This window comes from Lasioglossum baleicum, chromosome 13, assembly GCF_051020765.1.
Source record: "Lasioglossum baleicum chromosome 13, iyLasBale1, whole genome shotgun sequence".
In the NCBI taxonomy this organism is placed as follows: Eukaryota; Metazoa; Arthropoda; class Insecta; order Hymenoptera; family Halictidae; genus Lasioglossum; species Lasioglossum baleicum.
The window spans coordinates 8,443,194-8,463,044 of NC_134941.1; the positions used below are offsets into that span (position 1 = coordinate 8,443,194).

General features: G+C 38.7%; 2 protein-coding genes across 5 annotated transcripts; both read left to right on the forward strand.

The window, feature by feature from the left end:
• The first annotated feature begins 374 nt into the window (after positions 1 to 374).
• LOC143214743 (multiple inositol polyphosphate phosphatase 1-like) lies at positions 375 to 6,131 on the forward strand. 2 transcript variants are annotated; one of them, XM_076436109.1, is made up of 9 exons: positions 375 to 535; positions 2,292 to 2,517; positions 2,589 to 2,723; positions 2,857 to 3,050; positions 3,160 to 3,282; positions 5,060 to 5,207; positions 5,278 to 5,488; positions 5,595 to 5,804; positions 5,873 to 6,131. In XM_076436109.1, the coding sequence occupies exons 2-9, from the start codon at positions 2,337 to 2,339 to the stop codon at positions 6,021 to 6,023; spliced, it is 1,353 nt and encodes a 450-aa protein (XP_076292224.1). In that variant the 5' UTR covers positions 375 to 535; positions 2,292 to 2,336; the 3' UTR covers positions 6,024 to 6,131. The 2 variants fall into 2 exon arrangements, with proteins under 2 accessions (XP_076292224.1, XP_076292225.1); XM_076436110.1 differs by having other exon boundaries at positions 462 to 576.
• A 2,017-nt stretch (positions 6,132 to 8,148) lies between these two features.
• On the forward strand, positions 8,149 to 19,292 carry LOC143214741 (multiple inositol polyphosphate phosphatase 1-like). 3 transcript variants are annotated; one of them, XM_076436106.1, is made up of 9 exons: positions 8,149 to 8,663; positions 12,749 to 12,939; positions 13,094 to 13,225; positions 15,302 to 15,495; positions 15,564 to 15,674; positions 15,790 to 15,934; positions 16,450 to 16,660; positions 16,825 to 17,034; positions 17,555 to 19,292. In XM_076436106.1, exons 2-9 carry the CDS (start codon positions 12,765 to 12,767, stop codon positions 17,790 to 17,792), a joined length of 1,416 nt encoding a protein of 471 aa, XP_076292221.1. In that variant the 5' UTR covers positions 8,149 to 8,663; positions 12,749 to 12,764; the 3' UTR covers positions 17,793 to 19,292. The 3 variants fall into 3 exon arrangements, with proteins under 3 accessions (XP_076292221.1, XP_076292222.1, XP_076292220.1); XM_076436107.1 differs by lacking the exon at positions 8,149 to 8,663 and adding an exon at positions 9,556 to 11,590; XM_076436105.1 differs by lacking the exon at positions 8,149 to 8,663 and adding an exon at positions 11,610 to 11,632.
• The last annotated feature ends 559 nt before the right edge of the window (positions 19,293 to 19,851 follow it).

Below are 19,851 nucleotides of genomic sequence, written 5' to 3' on the forward strand. Positions count from 1 at the left end.
CAAATTTTTTGTTTCTAAAGACAAATTGTATTTTTACTCAAAAACACTTTTTAATTATTACTAATAGACTGCGAATTTTGATGCGAAGTAGTGGGAATCTAATAATAATTTAATGAGTTGAAAATACTGTGACAGGTAATCTGTTCAAGAATTGTTTTGTAGATAGTAATAGAATAATATTGTGGACACAAAGGTTCATATGTCTTTGTGCTATTATATAACTCCAATGTAGTCATTTTCCTACGTATTACTAAGCGGAGAACTGGTTAACGAAAAATATTCTATGCTCGTAGTTTCAGAGTTAATAAATGCCGATACAGACGCGGCCGTTACTGTTAGCTCGTTAAAAATTCTAATGTATGTTCGAAAATATTTCACCCGATTGTAATACGCATTGACGCTGACAGCGCGGCGCTACACGAATACGAGTACACAAGTGTATGTAGTTTCGTGATCATGAGTTTGGTACTATAAAGGAGAAAACCTGAGCAGTTATTGACATTTGTATCTTTAGATCGAAGGGGACACTAGACAGGTAAGCAACCAGCGTCTGATCAGTCGACTCCACGATTGCTCGTAAGTCACACCTGTATTGTTTTCTGTTCGTAGCTTTTTACATAAAATAATTTTAAAAAATTATGAACTTCTTTGAGAATCACGATTAACACATCTACCACGCGTGTGACGCGAAATATTTAAAATTAAATCATTTTTAACGGTGCCATATTGAAATACGTGTAAGATACTTTAAGTCAAACTTGAAAACGTGCGAAAATTATGTATAGACTGCGGATCTTTGTGCAAAATAAAAATGTTTTGCATCGATTGTGGGAAGCAGGAATGAGATAAAAATTGACTTCATTTCTTAACGACTTTGTTACATTAAAAGCAACATTACAACATTCTTTACTTTTTTAATCTCTTACTGTTTTATATTTCACTCAACCAATTTGTTCATAAATGCATAAAGATCCGTAGTCTAATTATGAGTTTCTTTGTGAATTTAAAATTTGTGGGAGAACCGGGCTGGACCCGAAAACGGGACTAGGTATTATATTAGGACCAGGTTGTTAAAAATGACTATTGCTTCAGATTTTTAGTTTTTGAAGGATTTTCAAATTCGCCAGTATAAAATAATGAAATTGAAGGTGACGTGACATGAAAACGCTTTTTCTGTAACTTTTAAATGGTTGTAGCAAAACAGAGTTTTTATTCGTAGAGTGCGGACATATCACATAAGAAACGATGCAACTTAGTAGCGGTCAAAGATAATTCCAAAACACATTCGGGACTCGTCCGATCCTGAAAAAAATTTCCGACCAGATCCGATATTTTCGAATAATCGCACGCCTTTAAAAATTAATATGTAGATCTGCCGCACGTGTGATACACTCGGTAAAATAAGTCTCCGTACACCCTTTAAAACAGAATAACTTTCTTATAATTATACCAAATGACCAGATGTTTTGTATGCAATTAGAAGCATCGGTTTACTGAATGATGTGCAAAAAATATTTTCTAAAAATTACAATTTACAAGGTTGCGTGCAAAAATAAAAAAAGGAACTTATTAAAACTTTTCTATTTAGGCTCTTAATATATATATTATATGTATATATATAAATTTGAAATATATGTTTTGCAGATTTATATTAGTTACATACCTCCTGAAAATTTCATCGAAATCGTTTGACATACACACAAGCTACAAGCGGTTAAAAATTTTTGATCAGTTTCTGCTTAAAATCCACAGAATCGTACATCTTTCGATGCGTGTCGTTTTTTTCTGCGTCAACATTTCGATGAAATTGTCAGCATGTGTATAACTAGCATAGATCTACAAAACATATATTCTAAATTTTCATTAGGGATCCAAATAAAAAAGTTTTAAAAAATGCCTTTTTTTATTTTTGCATGTAACCTTGTAAATTATAATTTTTAGAAAATCTTTTTTGCCCATCATTTCATAAACCAATACTTCTAATTGATCATAAAAAATCAGATCGTTTGGTATAATTATAAAAAAGTTATTCTGTTTTAAAGGGTGTACGGAGACTTATTTTACCGAGTGTATGTAATATTTAAAAAGCAATGATTTTTAATGCCGCGTTTTGACATACAAAAATTTTAGAAATTCGCTTTCTTGTCGTGACTAGCAAACGTCAAGGTATGAAGAAAATCTGTATGATTCATTGACAGCCGCGCTGAGCCATAGTGAAGTAATTGTCGCGCCGCATTTCACGTGATTTGTTTCTTTTTTTCTGACACGAAGTATTGCAATTTTCATTGCAGGCACGCGGACTTCGAAGAAGAAGATAATATTTATTGTCAGAAAAAATGTTAGATATAAGAATCTTCACAATAGTGATTGCCTTCGTATCTCTCGAAGGCCAATTCATTGTAAGCGATGCAAAAGATGATTATTGCTATTCCGTTGATAAACATCCGTATTTATATGGTGGTACCAAAACGGCTTACGCGATTGGGGACCATTCGATAACTAATACTTCTGTGCCAAGTAAGCGTAAACACTTTCGTAATTCACAGTTATTGAATAACGTTTAACTCAATTTTTATGGATTTTTTTAGATTGCGAACCAGTGCAAATTTGGATGCTGACAAGACACGGAACGCGGTACTCGGGGAAAAGCGAGATCAAAAATATGACGAACTTGTTGCCGAAGCTTAAGAAGAAAATTATCAAAAATCACGAGAAACATGGACGTAAGTGGAGCTCAGACAGCATTGAAGTTAATGGGTTGTTATGTCACTTCAGATTGGAATTGTAAAGCAGATAACTTTTTTTACTGGTTCTCAGTATTTCCGTGCTCTTAATTGTTTTTCCGCTCGCTCGTAGGCGGCCATTTATGCAAAGAAGATCTCAAGGGTTTGAAAGCGTGGGAATTAGATCCGAATGTCAGCGAAGACAAGCCGAAATATTTGACGAAGCAAGGCGAATTGGATTTGAAAACGCTCGGAGCCCGGTTCAAACAATATTTCCCCCAGCTTCTGAATTTGGATTCCAACGATTTGCCAGCAGACAAATACAAGGCACGCGATTATTTACAGTCAATTATTCATAGCACACACCCACAGTAACAGATCTACTTATAATTTCTCAAAAAAAATTATTCAAATTATCTCTCTCATTTTCATGCAGTTTAGATCAACAGATACGCAACGGACCGTGGCTAGCATGGACTACTTTATTAATGGTCTCTTTGGTAATGTGTCTCTCAACAACACGGAAGTTGTGCCAGTGGAACAAGATACTCTACTGAAGGTTTGATAACAAAGAAATGAAATACGTATGTCTCGGTACACGCGAAAATTTCGGGTTCGGAATCTATGATTGTAAAGGCATGTACAGGGTGTATAAAACATAATCAATCGTGTCCGTGTCTGCCCATTCGGATCATAAATTTGAGATTGCAAAATATGAAAGAGAAAACCTCTTATCCACTGTTATACATAAGAATATTAATCCTGCATTTATAATAGACTGCGGATTTTTATGCAAAATAGAAATGTTTTGCATTGATTGTGGGAAGCAAAAGTAACATAACAATTGATTTCATCCCGACTTTGTTACATTAAAAGCAACATTACAATTTAACATTCTAGAATTTTTTAAATCCTTTACTGTTTTATATTCCACCCAAACAATTTCTTCACAAATGCTTAAAGATTCGCAGTCTAATTAAAAGATAATAATGTAAAGTATATGTACTTACAAATTTTTTAAGAATTTTCTGTTCCTCCGTCGGATTCACAGGGCACTGGCATTTGCGCGAATACGTCTTAATAATAGTGAAGCACAAAACACCACACTTCTACACAATCACTGAACACTACGCGACACGCTTTCCGAAATTGTGACAGCGAACGAGACGACGTTACTCCGACCACGATCAAAACAGTACTGCGATTGTCACCTCGGTTTTTTCATGAATGGTTAAGGGTGGATTTAGGTGGGGAAATGTTGCGTTTGTTAATTGGACGCGGATACGTCGGAAGGAGTTTCGATTGAGGAGTGGGAAACTGTCAAAGAAAAACCTTTTTGTATTGTCTTCGGTCGTGAATGGCGTGATTTATGAGGGTATGTCTCCTCGTCGCTCGGATGGGTCTGTTGCACGTGTTGTTCATTTGTCGGGGTTGAAGTTACCGAAGCGCGGTGGTTGTAAAATTATAATCGGCCAGTTCGCAGCCGATTCGCATGCATTTTTTGCCTGCTATAATCCGGTGAAGGGACGGTGAGGTACGGTAGCATTTTTATAATGTATGATTAGTATTCTTACGTATAACAATGGACACAGAGAGACAGATAGAACTTCATATACAGCTGTTACTTCGTTAAATTTTTCCTCTGCTTCTTGATTGCCAGGATTTCTATCAGGATGATATTTTAACGCTAATTTTTAAGGTTTTCTTTCATATTTTGCAATTTCTTATGATCTGAATGGGCAGGGAGGCGATGACTTGGTATTTGTTTGTCACATATGTTTCCTTTCAGACGTTTTCTCTTCTCGATGAGTAGAAGGTGAGGATGTAAAAACAAACCAACAATTTTCTTGGTTGTAAACAATTTTGCGGCAAGTTTCTTTTACAAATCTTTTACAAATGTCCACCGATCCAGAGGTGTAGATTCAGCCCTAAGTCGGATGATCATTATATTTTATACATCCTGTACAGTGTTTTTAATTATTTTTTTTCATAAGACTTTTTATCAACGTATCCGTCACATTTTACTGTTTAAAATGATTCCAAACACGATACAGTTTGGATTATATTTGCTTGTTTAATCCACGATATAGTAGCACCTCGGTTATCCGAACTGAGTAGGGGAACATGTTTTCGTGGTTTAGACAAGCAAATATGATCTAAATTATATGGTCTCATTCTGATCGGAAAAATATCAAAAAATGAAAGTTTCACAAAGGAATAATTAAAAACAAGATGTTTTTATTAATATTGTCCTGGACGTTTCTTTCGCATATATCGAGACCTTATATGTAATTAAATGTTTCAATAGGATTTACGAAAGTCTATTTTGTTCGCAGCTTTACAAAATTTGCAAGCCTTGGGTGAAATTAATGAAGAATGCATCAACGAATGCTGAAGTGAACGCCTTCATCGACGGACCCGAGTTCAAGAATGTAGTTCGCCAAGTTAGCCGGCGACTTGGCTTCGACGAAGATCTTCCTTTCAGTGTGTTTTCTGTCTGAAAAGATATTAACATCCATTAGATAAAATAGATTAATCAATTCGTGTCTTACAGAATCCGTTCTGGTGATGTACACTGCGTGCGTGTTCGAAAGAGCCTGGGTCGTCGACAAACTGTCTCCTTGGTGCGCAGCTTTCGTAGAGGAGTCCCTGAAAGTTTTCGAGTACGAGGAGGATCTTCACTATTACACTCATGACAGTTATGGACAGCAGCTGAGCACCAGGGTCGGATGTCAACCGTTGCAAGACATGTTCAAGCACTTCACGTGAGTTCCTGCAATTGGAATCGCGTTTCCATTGTCTTGGAAACGCATGCAATTTGGAATCGTTAAAGGTTTGTTTCGAACGACGTGCAACTTTTGAACGTTCCAGGAAATTGGAAAAAGGAGACGCAAAGGATGAGCCGCAAGGAATATTCTACTTCACCCACAGCTCGATGCTGCAATTATTCCTGACAACAATCGGAGCCGCGGAGGACTCGACGCGTTTGACAGCTTCAAACTACGAAGCCGAAAGATCCAGAAAATGGCGGACTTCCTATCTCGCTCCGTTCGCTGCGAATTTCGCTGCTGTCTTCTACAGGTTCGTACGATATGCAATTTCGTACTGAATTGTTTTAATGCAGGATTTATCCGATTTGTTGCTTCCAGATGCGATTCCGCGCATAAAGTAAGATTATATTTAAATGAGAAACCTTTGGAGTTGGAAGGCTGCGAGATGGGAGTTTGCGATTGGAAGTATTTGAAGCAGAAGTTGGAGGTCCCTGGATTCCACTGCGATATAAAGTTCTGCGAAGTTTGAGTGAAATTAATTCCTAGCTGTTGACATTATTGTATTTCTCTGTTTTTGTTTATGTTTAGATAATATTTCGCAAATAAAGTGTACGTATCTGTAGAGGAGAGGAAACTATTTCACGGAGAATGATCATTTTCACGGTCAAACCGGGAACGAGTCCACTTAAAACATTTCGAACGCCAATTACATACAGAGTTCCAGCTAGGTGACAACTAAAACCGGCTACCTTAAAGTGATTACCGGGCACGTCAAGTGTGCTTTTGTCAGTGATTGTGTTGAAGAAATTAAGGTGTCATAAAATGTCTGATTCATGTGTGCACGTGTTTGATGCCAGCCACTCGACGACCTTATATTACTGTCACATAAGCTGGCGTGATAAACGATGATCTCTATACGCCTAACATATTACAATTTAACGACGTTACGTGAGATTGATATGCTAGTTAATATGTAGATATCATCCCATGGTCCTAATTTATTGCTGTTGACACGTTCTTCCGGAATCAATTGGTCACTCGATCGAGATGTAAAAGTACTTAATATTTATTATAAACTATATTTTAAAAACATAGTGTTTATACATGCTTGTCAGGTGATTTTAATAGTTATTAATTGTTTGTATGGTCAGAGGGAAGAGTCGTTCGTTTATTGTGAATTTGTCGTATTAGTATAGCTCGAGTTAGTCTTGTTGGGATAGCGTTAAAATTGTTGGTTGGCGAAATATATGATACATTGCAGTAGGCTCTTCAATTGCAGGGAACAGTCACATTATAGTCTTAACAGGGCACCGATTGCATAGAATGTTCAGGTGCGACGCAACGGAGCTTGACGACCTTATGTCAGTGCCACCTGAACTTCCGTGACAAATCGTTGTTGCGATCAGAGATTTGCGCTCACAAATGTTGCAGTAAATGATAGTACAGCGCCTGGGATTTTATTACAACATTAATGCAATTAGCACATGATACGTAGGCTGCGCGATGTAAAATACTGATTTACATTTTCATTGACGATTTCCGGAGCAGTCGATTGTGAATAATATTTTTTCATTTTAGACATTCTCTACACTCTACATGTATAATTTTGTACTCTAAATATACAAATTATATGCGTAATTTTACACTATAAATGCGTAAATTATATTTATTCATATAATTTTTTACTCTAAATGCATACATCTCCACCATCTACTGATTTAGTACTTCATTAATATAAATGTTGGTAATCACTGTGGAATTCGTGTAAATGTATAATGTCAATAAAGTCACTCGTTTGATTTATTTTTTAAAAATAATCATTCGGCAACGTTTATGAAAAAATATCTCTGTGTTATATAACAATCGGAAGGCATATTATATGAAAGCTTCAGAAGGTGTGGAAGAATTCCATAACAAGAGGAGCATAGCAATAGAGGATGGCTGATTGCAACTGCTTACGTCATAGAACAAAAATCACAGTGTCACGAGTCGCTGGATTTAACGGGACTTCTTAGCGCGGTCTTCAATAATTGATTCGGTAACACTGCAGAGAAGGATATGGTCATTTGAATCTGCTAATTGAATTGATACTACTATGTTTATTATAGAAATTATAAAATAGTTATTATACTGTGATCCAGTCACACATCTAAATTTTCAAGACAATTTTTTAAAGTTCCACTGCATTGAAAATTTTTTTCGTGAATGAACACTTCGAAGCCTCCTCTTTATAATGTCACCTTAAAAGTTGCATGTGATATTTGAAAATTGTGTAGAAAAAATGGTTGAGTCTAGCCGGGGCATTGAAATAAGGGTTAGAAAGTGTGCAAATATTGAAACAGGTCGCCAAATATTTCGCGTGCAGCCGGAGAATTGTTCTTGATGGCAGTCGCGTGTTTTTCGTAGTTGGTCGAAAGAAGAGGTGTTCTAACGACCGATTCGAATGCAACGCCGGGGTCCTGTTTCCACCAACCTAGCCCATTATCGATCGTGCGTGCCCTAGGTAACGAACCTTCACAATTTTTATGAAACTCACGAAATACTATGCTTTACCAGTACAGGATCAAAGGCTACAATCCGTACTACACTATTCACGGGGGGACTATATCGCCGGGGACTATATGGCTTTTCCACACAGTATACGCTGCGAACCAGCGAAGCTCGTCGACCTTACGGCAGTGCCACACAAGCTGCCGCCTCGAAAGGTGGTCGCGATCGGCATACAGACGAGAGTATAGTATTCGCGTTCTTTTCACGGTTCACTTCTACAACATTTCCCACCGGGAATCCGCGAGTGTTTCTATAATACCGCTCTCACCTGGACCCACCTGTTTACAGGACAGTGAACTCTCGAACTCGCGAAAAAGTTGGATCACCTATTGACAAAATCCGAAATACCGGCGGTCCCTGCAAACACATAGATTTTCTTCTAATAATGTAACTCAATACATCGCTGGTTCATTATATATTCGACCGCCGATCGTGATCGAGTGCCCGTGAAACGTTCCGAAGATCCTCGCAGATCCAGTCGCAAGAAACAAGATCGTCGAAAAGTGAAAAGATAGATCTCGTTGCCGGTCGCACTCTCTCTTTCCAGGCCTTTTTCGACGCTCGATACAACACAACAAGAAACAGGGCGTGAAGATAAATACCGGGCCCCGTAATTGTGGTAATTTCTCAACGAAAACTAATTTTTCCAGTCGTCGCTGCGAACCGCGATCTCGCCAATCAACGCGCCTTTGATACTCTGCCCAGGCCTCTTTCCGGATATTAATCGCGCGTTTCTAGAAGCCGAATGTTCACACGCTGCTACTTTGTGCGAAACATATGACTCCCATCGTTGAAGCTTGAACAATTAATTCGTTTTGATAAAGTCATTAACGAAACTATGTTTTATCTGATGGAAAGCCAAATTTTATTTAAGCACGCGCTGTAATAAAGATTGTAGAAAGTCTGAAGAAACTCAATCCTGTCGTCATAATACAGCTGTACGTATCAGTTGCGGTCTGTGTGTGCTCGGTAGATCTAGTGTTAAACTATTATTTATACCAGAGCAACACCCTCTGAAAGTACAAAATAAAATTGTAAAGTAAAGCGTTAGACAACAGGTGTTTATTGAAAATTTTTCTGCATCACTTTCAAGAAATATTAGCCAAACAAAAAGTTCTTTCTTTTTCTCAATAATCTTAATAGTTTGAATTAATAATGACTGACTAATTTTTAAGCTTGTCTGGGGAATCTAATTCAGCATCATAGCCCCTAATTATTTCATAATGCCATTTCGCTGGTTCCAAAATGGCGGCCAGGTTAATCACACACGTCGCTCTATAACCGTGACACGTTAATATTTTATTCAGAACTGCCATGATCTATACGTTGAACACGCGAGCAGAGATTCGAGTTTAACAAAGTGTCAGCGAACTTTCTGAGCATCGACTTCGTAAAGTTGGAATTTCAATGGACAAGAAACAATGTTAACGAACGGTTCGGTAACGGGATAGAACAATTTGAGGTAGGTCGGAAGAGCGGTCAATTCCGGGTGAAAGGTGGCGCATTGTTGTAATAAAAGTCATTTCATTCAGCTTTTGATGAAATTCCGTTTACGCATTCGGGAGGAATTTCATTTGAATAAATAAACCCGGCCTGCGAATAATTAAATCGTTGAATGCTGGCGGCAGGGATCGCTGAGCGTAACGTCGACGTCCTAGTTGTGTTCTCAATTATCAAGTACAGATTACTGTTCGCCGTTCTTTATTGCGTGATAGTAGATTGTCCTGTTCTTCTTCGTGACGCGCGGTAGATGATTCATTACGGGCATTCAGTAAACAGAAACAGAGTCCCATTAAATTGATGGCGAAGGCGAAGAACCCGCCTTCATTCGAACTCGGCCGCTCGAAATACATTCGATTGAACAGTTCTAGCAGGTCGTACCGACAAGATCGTTTTCGATCGATGCGCAAACTGCGCGAATCTCTTAAGAAAATCGAATGACGTCGCTAACAGGCACAGTTGGTCACAAAAGACTCCATACACCCTTTCAAATATTGTAAATCTTTCAAAAGTGGACCATGTGACTTGATAACACTTTAAAATACTTGTTTTTTATATTTTCGATACAGACTCGGATAAAAAAGTTGTAAAATCAAAATTACGCTTTTAAAAATTTACGTCATTTCACAGGGTGCACTTCTGTGATTGACTGTAGCTTAGGTAATGATGCAATATTGTCGAGAAGATGATCGCGAGGGTTATCGTCGCGATAAACTTTTGGACTAAAAATTGCAAAAATCGATCTTTCATTCGTCGCAATCACACATGAAGAAGCTGGTAGTAAATACATATATACATTCTTTTTAATGGTCGATGGAAGCGCGAAGCGTAAAATGATCGAGCGTTTACGGCAAAATCAGATCACTACTAAGTTTACACGGCAGTCGTCACTTGCGGACACGGGGCATTAACAATAAGTAGGCCAAGTAGACTTATTAGACTCGAGGAAGGTTTTGCTAATCGAGCCACTGTCCATTACGCTATCCTCGGCGATACTTACTCACGGATTGTCTTTGCCAACCGCATTCCGCCCGCACGCTGAAGTGACCTCTCGCGAATTTTTCTGTCGACGGTATACATCTTATTATTGACGCGCAATGAACGCGTTATTTACAGAAGACTATTTTAATCTTTGCATTTCTCATGCTTTTGTGAAAACTCCATTTGGAAAATTTTGGTACAGTCTGATCAATATATTTGAGACACGCTAGCAGTGTTTGTTTCAACAATTTAGGGTTACAATTAAACATCATTATGCAAGATAACATTTGACTTGAAAATTAAGTTTTACTAGAAACACATTTCTAAATCGTTTTAAAAAACTCCTCGTTCAGAAATTGGTAAAATAAAAATTTATAGTTCACAGCCCAGGTATTTTATTTTACTAATTTTCAATGGATAAAATGTTAAGAAATTAATTTCATATAAAAAACAGTCGGTACAAACGATTAACAATAACTGCTCAGACTTGCATTGAGCAACATTTTATATACATATATATAACACAACCCCTTACAATTATTAAATTTACAAGTTTTGACAGAAAGCGACTGACCAAGCGTGCTTCTTCAAACGGAAAATTCCAACTAAATTCTATCATATCATTTTTACGACAAGACAGTTTACACAAGTTACACGTTGTTTACTTAAGCATCACGTAGCAGCCGCTTTTAGTGCTGAGCCGTTAACTTTGGCCGTCTCAGAAGTCGCGTAAACGATTAGCAGATCGGTTCGTTTGCGAACCGGTCCAAATCCGATAAGGGCGAAGAGAACGTCGGACATTCGGGTCGGCAGCAAAGTTGCTAATCACGTCGCAAGGTGTCTAGCCTCTTCCTCGGGAACCTGTTTCTCGCTCTCCGGGAATTATGCAAGTCGCTCTCGCATGTGTGCGTAATTCGCGCGCACATCTTAACTTTCACGTTCACTTGCATATTTCGCGTCTCTATCCTTAACCTTGGTGCGCCATAAACTGTAGCACGCAGTTCCCGGACCCTGCTCCTCTGAGATCGCTGGTCTGCCGGTTTTATGCGTTTATGACAAGGACGAGTAGGTGCAATTCCAAGCAGTAAAAAGGATTCAACGCATGCGGTATTTTCTAAACGTTAAGAGGGGCTGAATTTATTTAGATTTCCCGCAATAATAATGTGTGCTCGAATGAAGAAATTCATTTAATATAAAAACAAAGAGATTCGCGTTTTTCATAGTTGATACGAGTAACTTTTATATTGCATAAAAATTCGCGGTATCACTGTCGCGAATTATACGCCAGAGATGATTATTATTAATAATTTGATTGGTAAATTGCTACTCGGATGTGCATCGGGAGTGATGTTGACTGGAGGACGTGACATCATACGGTAGACATATATGTTGATGTATTGATTATATAAGTCTGAGGGACGCAAGGATAATTTGCTCTTTATTCTTCTTCCTTCTGTTTTTTTTTTCTATCGGTATTCTAAATGGATAAATATCCTTTCGCGGGTTACATAAGAACAACTTCGCGTTTAGCGGTCACAATTTACAACGCCGCAGCGCCGGGGAAGGAATATCTGACATCAGCACAGGAAAATGTAGGTTTGCTTGCTATAGTTGGGTTTCAGACGAAGCGGCATGGTAGCGCGGTTTAATGCGATCGTAAAGTACGAACGCGAGGGAATTTCTTCAGAAACAGCCAGTGAAACCGGATCATTCTCCCAGAAAGAGAGATTCCGATCTTCGAATAGAAAAACGTTCCGTTCGATTTTTCTATAAATCAATTTTTTCGAGCGCAGCGTCTCAGGGACGAAGAGGACGCTCGAAATAAATGTGTCGCCGTTGCTCCACGTTCGCAGAGTACTAAATCATAATTATACTGCGGGTCTTTGTGCAGAATAAAAGTTTTCTGTGTCGACTGTAACAAACAGGAGTAAATATGTGTTTGGTCTTTTCGTAGCTCCAATAAACCGAAAATAATATAACAATATAATTAAATTCCAATATAATGAAACACCGGATTCAGCCAATTTTTTAGACAATTTTCCTAACTACACATTTCTAATATCTTTTAAACAAATTCTTCATTTTTAAACATGTTTTATTCACTGTCTACAATCTATTTTATTAATTTTGTGAATCCCAATGGCGATGTTGAACATTCAATAGCTTCTCAATAGTTCTTAAATAGATAAAATGTTAGAAAACATGTACTTTGTCGACTTGCAGCTTTCCGGAGACAAAGATGGCGCTCAACATGAACGTGTCCTTGTTGCTGCTGCTCGTCCTGGCGAATCTCGCGTACACTCGCGATTCTGATTACTGTTTCGCGGACGAGAGTGATCCGTACTTGTACATGGCCACGAAGACTGCCTACCATTTCGTCCATGCCGGCAAAACACGGTTCCAAGACGTACCGAGTAAGTAAACAAATAGAAAGTGCCGAAAATAGTTACGGGTACATTGGAACCAAAGTCCGAGGGACACCGAATTGAAAGATCGAATTGATATGGTATTCGAATATTTCATGATTCGTCAGAGTGAATTTACATTGTTCTCCGATTGCGTCCGCAGACTGCAGAGCCGAGCAAGTTTGGATGCTCGCAACGCACGGCACACGGTGCGCATCGAGAATGGAGATCCTCGAGATGATTTCGTTAACGGAAGTGCAGAGCCAAATAATCAACAACCACGAGTCCCGAGGCAGTAAGTAAATTTCCACGTCTGAATAACCGCGGGTCTAAAGAACTGTAGGGGTGGAAGAACCTCTGCTGACGTCCGAAGCAACCCGGTTGAAACCAGGTTGCACTGATAGACCTATTCCAAATGAAGACAAATCACGATCTCGCAAAGCAATTCTATTCACTCTTTGACGGACGAGTTAAATGAAATTTGATGTGACCAAAGCCGCCATTTATTATTTAACACAGTGACTGTCCAATCACAATAAAACATCCTTTAGCTTCAATGTAATTTCATTATAAACTGAACTGAACCGATGTGTGCTACAGTGTGCTACAACTCCTGATAGAGTTTAGTGTGCTCGAATATTTCTTGACAAACATATATTTTTTTAACCCGGTCAAAATTACGATCAATGTTGCACCCAATGCATTAAATTATCAAGTTGCTCAACAATGAATTTTCGCACGAATTCAAGACGAATGTGTCAATAAAATGGTAGTAGAGATGTTGCTGGGAATATTTGTTGTTAGCCTTTTAATCAACTTTTCAATTGCGAACACTTACAAAGACGTCTTCGTTCGTCAAAGGGTTAATAGAATAAACAAAGGAGACAAGTTGAACCCCGCCGGACGGCGCGGCGGAGCCGGCAAACCAGACCGCAGTTAATTCAGGTCATTGACACTTTTTCGTATCGATCTTTCCATGCGCGTCGTTTCACGTGTTGATCAATATACTCGCATTCACAGTAGCGTACCTTAGATTTATTGATTCCGTGAACTTACGTGTTTAAATTGGAACGCGCGTTCTAGTGTCACACTATCCTCGTTGGTTAGACATTTTCAACTAATGCGCACGAGTTTCCATGGTACCTAATTGGCGCCGCTGTTTTCTGGGAATGGTTGACACGTTTGTTACCGCAGTATATGTCTTCAGCAACCCAGATAACTTGTTGGTGTAGAGAACCAAAGCTATCACTAATATACTTTGAGAGAAAATGGGCTGAGTTTTTAATATGTTTTTTAATAGAGCGTAAATAACTTGTTAGTATTGTGGGGATCAAGATTATCACGAACTAGCTTTTGCCCGCGGCTTCGCTCGCACAGAAAACCGTTTAATGCCCTCGGAAATTGATATTGTTTCTCCATATAAAACCTTTTAACCCCCCATTCACCCCTATAGAGTTTTAATTTTATGTCATGCCGCCATCTTAGACTTCAAAACCCCTTTTCACCCCCTTAGGGGATTAATTTTTTAAAATGTCGAAACAGATGTTTGATTAATTATATCAAAGAGCATTAAGACCAAGTATGAAGTAAATTCGACCACGAACAAAATATTCCTCATACAAACGTTGCAACCACTTTTCACCCCCTTAGGGGTTGAATTTTTTAAAATGCCAAAACAGGTGTTTGATTAATTATATCAAAGAGCATTAAGACCAAGTATGAAGTAAATCCGACCACGAACAAAATATTCCTCATACAAACGTTGCTACCCCTTTTCACCCCCTTGGGGGTTGCATTTCGAAATATCCTTTCTTATCCCTTGTATAGATCATAAAGGAAACCTCTGTGCAAAATTTCAGCTTTCTAGGTTCAAGGGTTTAGCCAGGGCGTTGATCAGTGAGTGAGTGAATGAGTCATCACTGCATTTTTATATATCACGAATAAGCTTTGAGAGAAAATTGATGATCATTCACTGTTACCATTTTTATGTAGGGTTCTCATAGAGTATAGAGCATCAGATGTTGAAAATTAATCTTCCAGAACGTGGGTAGAGATTTTAGTATGTCTTTAGTAGCGTAAATAATGTGTTAGTATTTGGGATTAAGAATGACTATCACAAATATGCTATATTGCTTAGAAAATTCAAGATGATCGTAGGCTGATGCCCTAAGGGATCTAGCTGCTACCAAAACGAATCGGCGCCTTTATAATCTATCAAAAAAAGATCTTTCTACCGAGACAATGCAATCTACAAAAAAATTTTTAACAAAATACACAGCTCAGTTATACCAAAGCTCGTCATGATAATTGCATTCGCCTAACGCGTCTTTCGCAACTGATGACGCGCGCTCATCGCGATTTTGCTTCGCAGATGGTCACTTGTGTGACAGGGACTTAGAAAACTTGAAAAGATGGAAGCCGGACGATTACCTTGTGATAGAGAGGGCGGAAGTTTTGACACCGCAAGGCGTGGAGGATATGAGATTGCTCGCGAGACGATTGCAAAGCAACTTCCCTCACCTTTTGCAAACGAGTGCGGGAAATATAACGCTGGACAATTATGTGGTACCTATCGCAATTGCAGAACCAATGATATCTGCCTATATTCTAATCGCTATCGCTTTCTGTTGAAGTTCAAAACCGCTGAAGGTCGCACAAGCATGGACCAATTCATTAAAGGGCTGTTCGGAGACACCGCTGCTATGTTAGGCGAAGAAGTTTCCGTGAATGACACACTGCTGTCCGTAAGTAATTGAGGTCGTTAGAACGACAAATACATCTGCTAATTCCCGGTGGAATGACCAACGACGATCTTTATGACTGAACGCGGAGAAATGCCCACTTACTTTTCTTTCCCAGGCTTATAGAACTTGCAACATATGGGACGTCGAGTCCAACAATGTTTCCGTGGTGGAGGTCAGCAGATTCGAAGAGGAACCGCAGTTTCAGAGTCTCATACAGAACGTCAGCCGACGGCTGGGATTCCTCTACCCTATTCCGAAACGTGAGTCCCATAAGACGACCCCCATAGAACGCTGCAGACATTTATAAAAATCTCGGTTTAGACTCTACGAAAATTTTTCTTATGGGATTTAGACGAAAATTGATGAGTCAGTCAAGGGGGATTTTTTGAAGAGGCTTAATGGTCCTCTTTTTTAGATAGTGGTCTCAAATTTTGTTCATTGGGAAGCCCTGAATTATTTTTCTTCGTGAAATACACATTTTTATTTTGACCTAAAAAATTCATGTAAATGGCAAAAAGAAGCACATTAAAGAAGACGAACATATTCAAGTATTTTCAACTGATTAAAATGATTAAGAAAAGAAACGAATGGGCGCACAGTTCCCGTGTATTGCAATGAATGCACACGGGTTTCAATTTGCATGGAAATCCGCAGGCTATTGATAAAAATCGTACCGTGTTTCAAGAGTGATTCAATGAGTTTGCGATACCGTGTACGGAACGTTCAACGCGTATATCAGCTGTGCCGGTTTTCTAATATCCGTACGAGTTTCCAGGATCGATCCTAACGATGTACGACGTGTGCCGTTACGAAAAGTCTTGGACAGTGACGAAACTTTCTCCCTGGTGTGCTGTTTTCAACAAAGAGGAGCTCCGCGTGCTAGAATATCACGAGGATCTCTACTACTATTACCAAGCCGGATATGGACGTGAAATCAATGCACACTTAGGAAGTACGCTTTTGCAAGACATGATGAATCACTTTTGGTAATTTCGTTTGTCTTCTACATGCCCTTTAAACGAACCTTCTTCCGCAGAGAAGTTACGATCCTTGCGTAATTTTGATTAAATATGTTTGGGTAATGATTCCTAGTCAAGAGAATAGTCTTTTGTCTTTAGTTTGTTACCAATGCTTTGCGGTTTATTTCCAGGAAAGTGGAGCAAGACAAAGACTCAGCCGAACCTAATGGAGTGTTCTACTTCAGCGACATCATTAGCCTTCAAAATCTACTGGCCACGTTGAGCATCAACAAAGACTCATCGAGACTGACAGCTTATAATTACGACAATATGGCGAAACGTCAATGGCGAACGTCGTTTATCTCGCCCTTCGCCGCCAATCTCGTCGCAGTGTTCTACAAGTGAGCTAATCTTTTAATTAAAATCGATGTTCGAAAAGTTTATGTGAAAATGCGTTTCTCTGCAATCTTAGGAAACAGCTGTTTGCTATATAGCACGACTTCATACTTTCTACTTCATTCATGTTTAAAATATAATATTTAATTCGCTCATTGATTGATGAACCTGTTTCATACATTTCGTATAAAAATGTTTCTAGAAGCACATCATACAAAAAAAAAAAAGATTATTTGAGTTCGAATATCATAGAAAAGGGTGAATTAATGTTAATTAAAGAAACAGGCGATTCAAACTATGCGAACGATCACGACAGCCGTCCGCAGCATACAAAATGGCGCTGTTGGCAGTGGGCTGTACAGGCATAGTGATCGTTGGCGGTGTTCTCTTGCGAAACCGGGACAATAAAACGACGAATGAGTCAGTGGCCCGAAACGGTCGGCGGGAATTGTTTAAAATTCGCGACCGCCTGGGCGAAATAGACAACAGTTGGTCACAACAAGCGTCATCTATTTCTGTTTGCAGATGCGACGGCGATAGTCAGCCAAACAAGGTCATGTTTTATTTGGCGGAGAAGCTAGTCATGCTTGACGGATGTGACGTAGGCCTGTGCGACTGGGAATACTTCAAACAGAGATTCAACCCCATTCTTAATAAGAGCAACCTGAACGTCTGTTGGAACGGAAACGGCGTGGCCTCCTACGTGCCGAACATTATCCTACTCCTATTTACGTGCTTCTCTCTAGTCTTCGTTAGAAAATAGATAATTAAATAAAAGCACACACACATACAATTAAGTGCATTCGGTTCGTTCGCTTTCTTGCGAGCAATAACGCTGACACGCTCGCTACCACCATTTTGTTTCACTGTTCGATTGTTCGATTAGCAAAATATCTGACGATTTTAAAAGTGCGATTTTAGCATTTGCAACTTATTATAATTGTTAAGAGGAGGAGTGAGTGTCGATGCAGTTCCTGTTCCTTGCAATCGATGCATAAAATTTCTATTTCCCACAGAGATCTTGTAGTCCGATTAAAACAATTTAGTCATGGATTCTCCCGATATTATACTATAAATTTAAACTGTAAGTGAGTGAAATTAATTTGACTATTGTTAAGTAAACTACGAGACTGGGGACGTCACATACACTGTATGTATGTGCATTACGAATTTAAGTAACAAAGTGTACAAAATTGATTTGACTATTTTTAAGTAAAATACGGGATTGTCACGGCGAGATTAATATATTTGTGACGGTGGTGGTGAACGTGTTAATCGAGTTAAGAGAAGAATCATTTTTGACGATGAATAAAGCATCTGACGCCTCGCGATTGTTCCGCTGTGCTTTCGATACGCCAAAAATGTATATTTAATATTTTTATGGTCCTATCCTATACTCCGATCCGTGTTCGGGGCTGCTCTTTACTTCACCGGTCTCAAAATTTCTGTCTTTCTCCTACGAATTATAATGTATTTGGCATGTAATCCAGTAGATTTGTACCCGGCGCGGATGCAGATCGGAGTTTCGAACCTCTAGGATCAATAGTTGAGAAGCTATGGTCGTTTAAAGTTGAGCACATTTCCAGTTTCTTGACATATTAGTTTGTAGTGACGGTCGAAGTGAAGGACGAGGGGGAAGGGCGGCAAGGTAAGCGGCTCGCGGTCGTCACTACAAACCAACATGGCGGCGGCCTTACCTATCAAAAATACTAAACTTTAAGCGACCATAGCTTCTCAACTATTGATCCTAGAGGATCGAAACTTTGATCTGCATCCGCGCTGGGTACAAATCTACTGGATTACATACCAACTATATCATAATTCGTAGGAGAAAGGTACTAATTTTGAGTCCGGTAAAGTAAAGTTTACCCGTGTTCGGTAATTTATACACACATTTATCGTTGTCTACGATCATTCCCCATTTGTTTATATCTCACGACTATATATGTACTCGAGAGTAAGTTGTATAGTATTTATGCCATTCATCTTCTTCGAGAACGTCCGTCCGAGTCATGGTAGTTGCACAACTATAATAAGCAGTGCACTATTGCTACTGCACACCGTCGCCGCTTTTGTGTTTTTAATTGTCCGAAAACGCCTAACTATACTATATTATACTTGCAACTACGGGATACGTATTTTTCTGTACGCTTAATAAACGTGACGCACTCGAAAATGGGGCATCTATTTTCCTTTTCTGTTCATGTGTTGTATGTATGTACTACGTGGCATTTAATTCTCGAATAAAGTTCTATGAAACACACATGGCGCACTTACTATCCTTAAAAAAAAATTACTTTTAAATTAAATTATACTCTGTATTTAACACTGGATCTACGGAGCACTAAGAGCGACTATTATTCATTTTATAGCGCAAGAATATATTTATTACAATTTTTAACGATTTCTATAATCATTCGTCATTACGATAGTGTTAATAAAATTGACCAGACGTAACGTAAGAGGTTTTATAAATTATTCTAATGCAAGTTGCATTGTAAATTAATTTTTCGAATGAAAAGACACAATTGTAACTATGGAAATTAAATGTAATTTTGCGAGCACGTTCTTGACCCACTTTCGCGCAATTAAAATCAGGAGCGTTAATGAGTTCAATTAAATGTCATGGAAGCTGCGTGTCGATATGGAATCATTGCACTCAATAGAATTATCATAATTGCCAGCGTAATGTATCGTCAAGGATCACCAGCAAGATTGTGGGCTACAGCCAATGAAATTTGCATTAAATGTGCAAATTACAGATAAATTGAAGACATTGCCAATTAGAATCAATTGAACGCTCCGCCTGCACGCGATTTCCA

Bases quoted from the DNA above. Each gene is read 5' to 3' on its own strand.
- LOC143214741 (XM_076436105.1), top strand. The intron at 15,935-16,449 runs GTGAGTCCCATA...ACGAGTTTCCAG, and splicing joins CCTCTACCCTATTCCGAAAC to GATCGATCCTAACGATGTAC. The intron at 16,661-16,824 runs GTAATTTCGTTT...GTTTATTTCCAG, and splicing joins GACATGATGAATCACTTTTG to GAAAGTGGAGCAAGACAAAG.
- LOC143214743 (XM_076436109.1), top strand. From the start codon at position 2,337: ATGTTAGATATAAGAATCTTCACAATAGTGATTGCCTTCGTATCTCTC. The intron at 2,518-2,588 runs GTAAGCGTAAAC...GGATTTTTTTAG, and splicing joins AACTAATACTTCTGTGCCAA to ATTGCGAACCAGTGCAAATT. The intron at 3,051-3,159 runs GCACGCGATTAT...ATTTTCATGCAG, and splicing joins TGCCAGCAGACAAATACAAG to TTTAGATCAACAGATACGCA.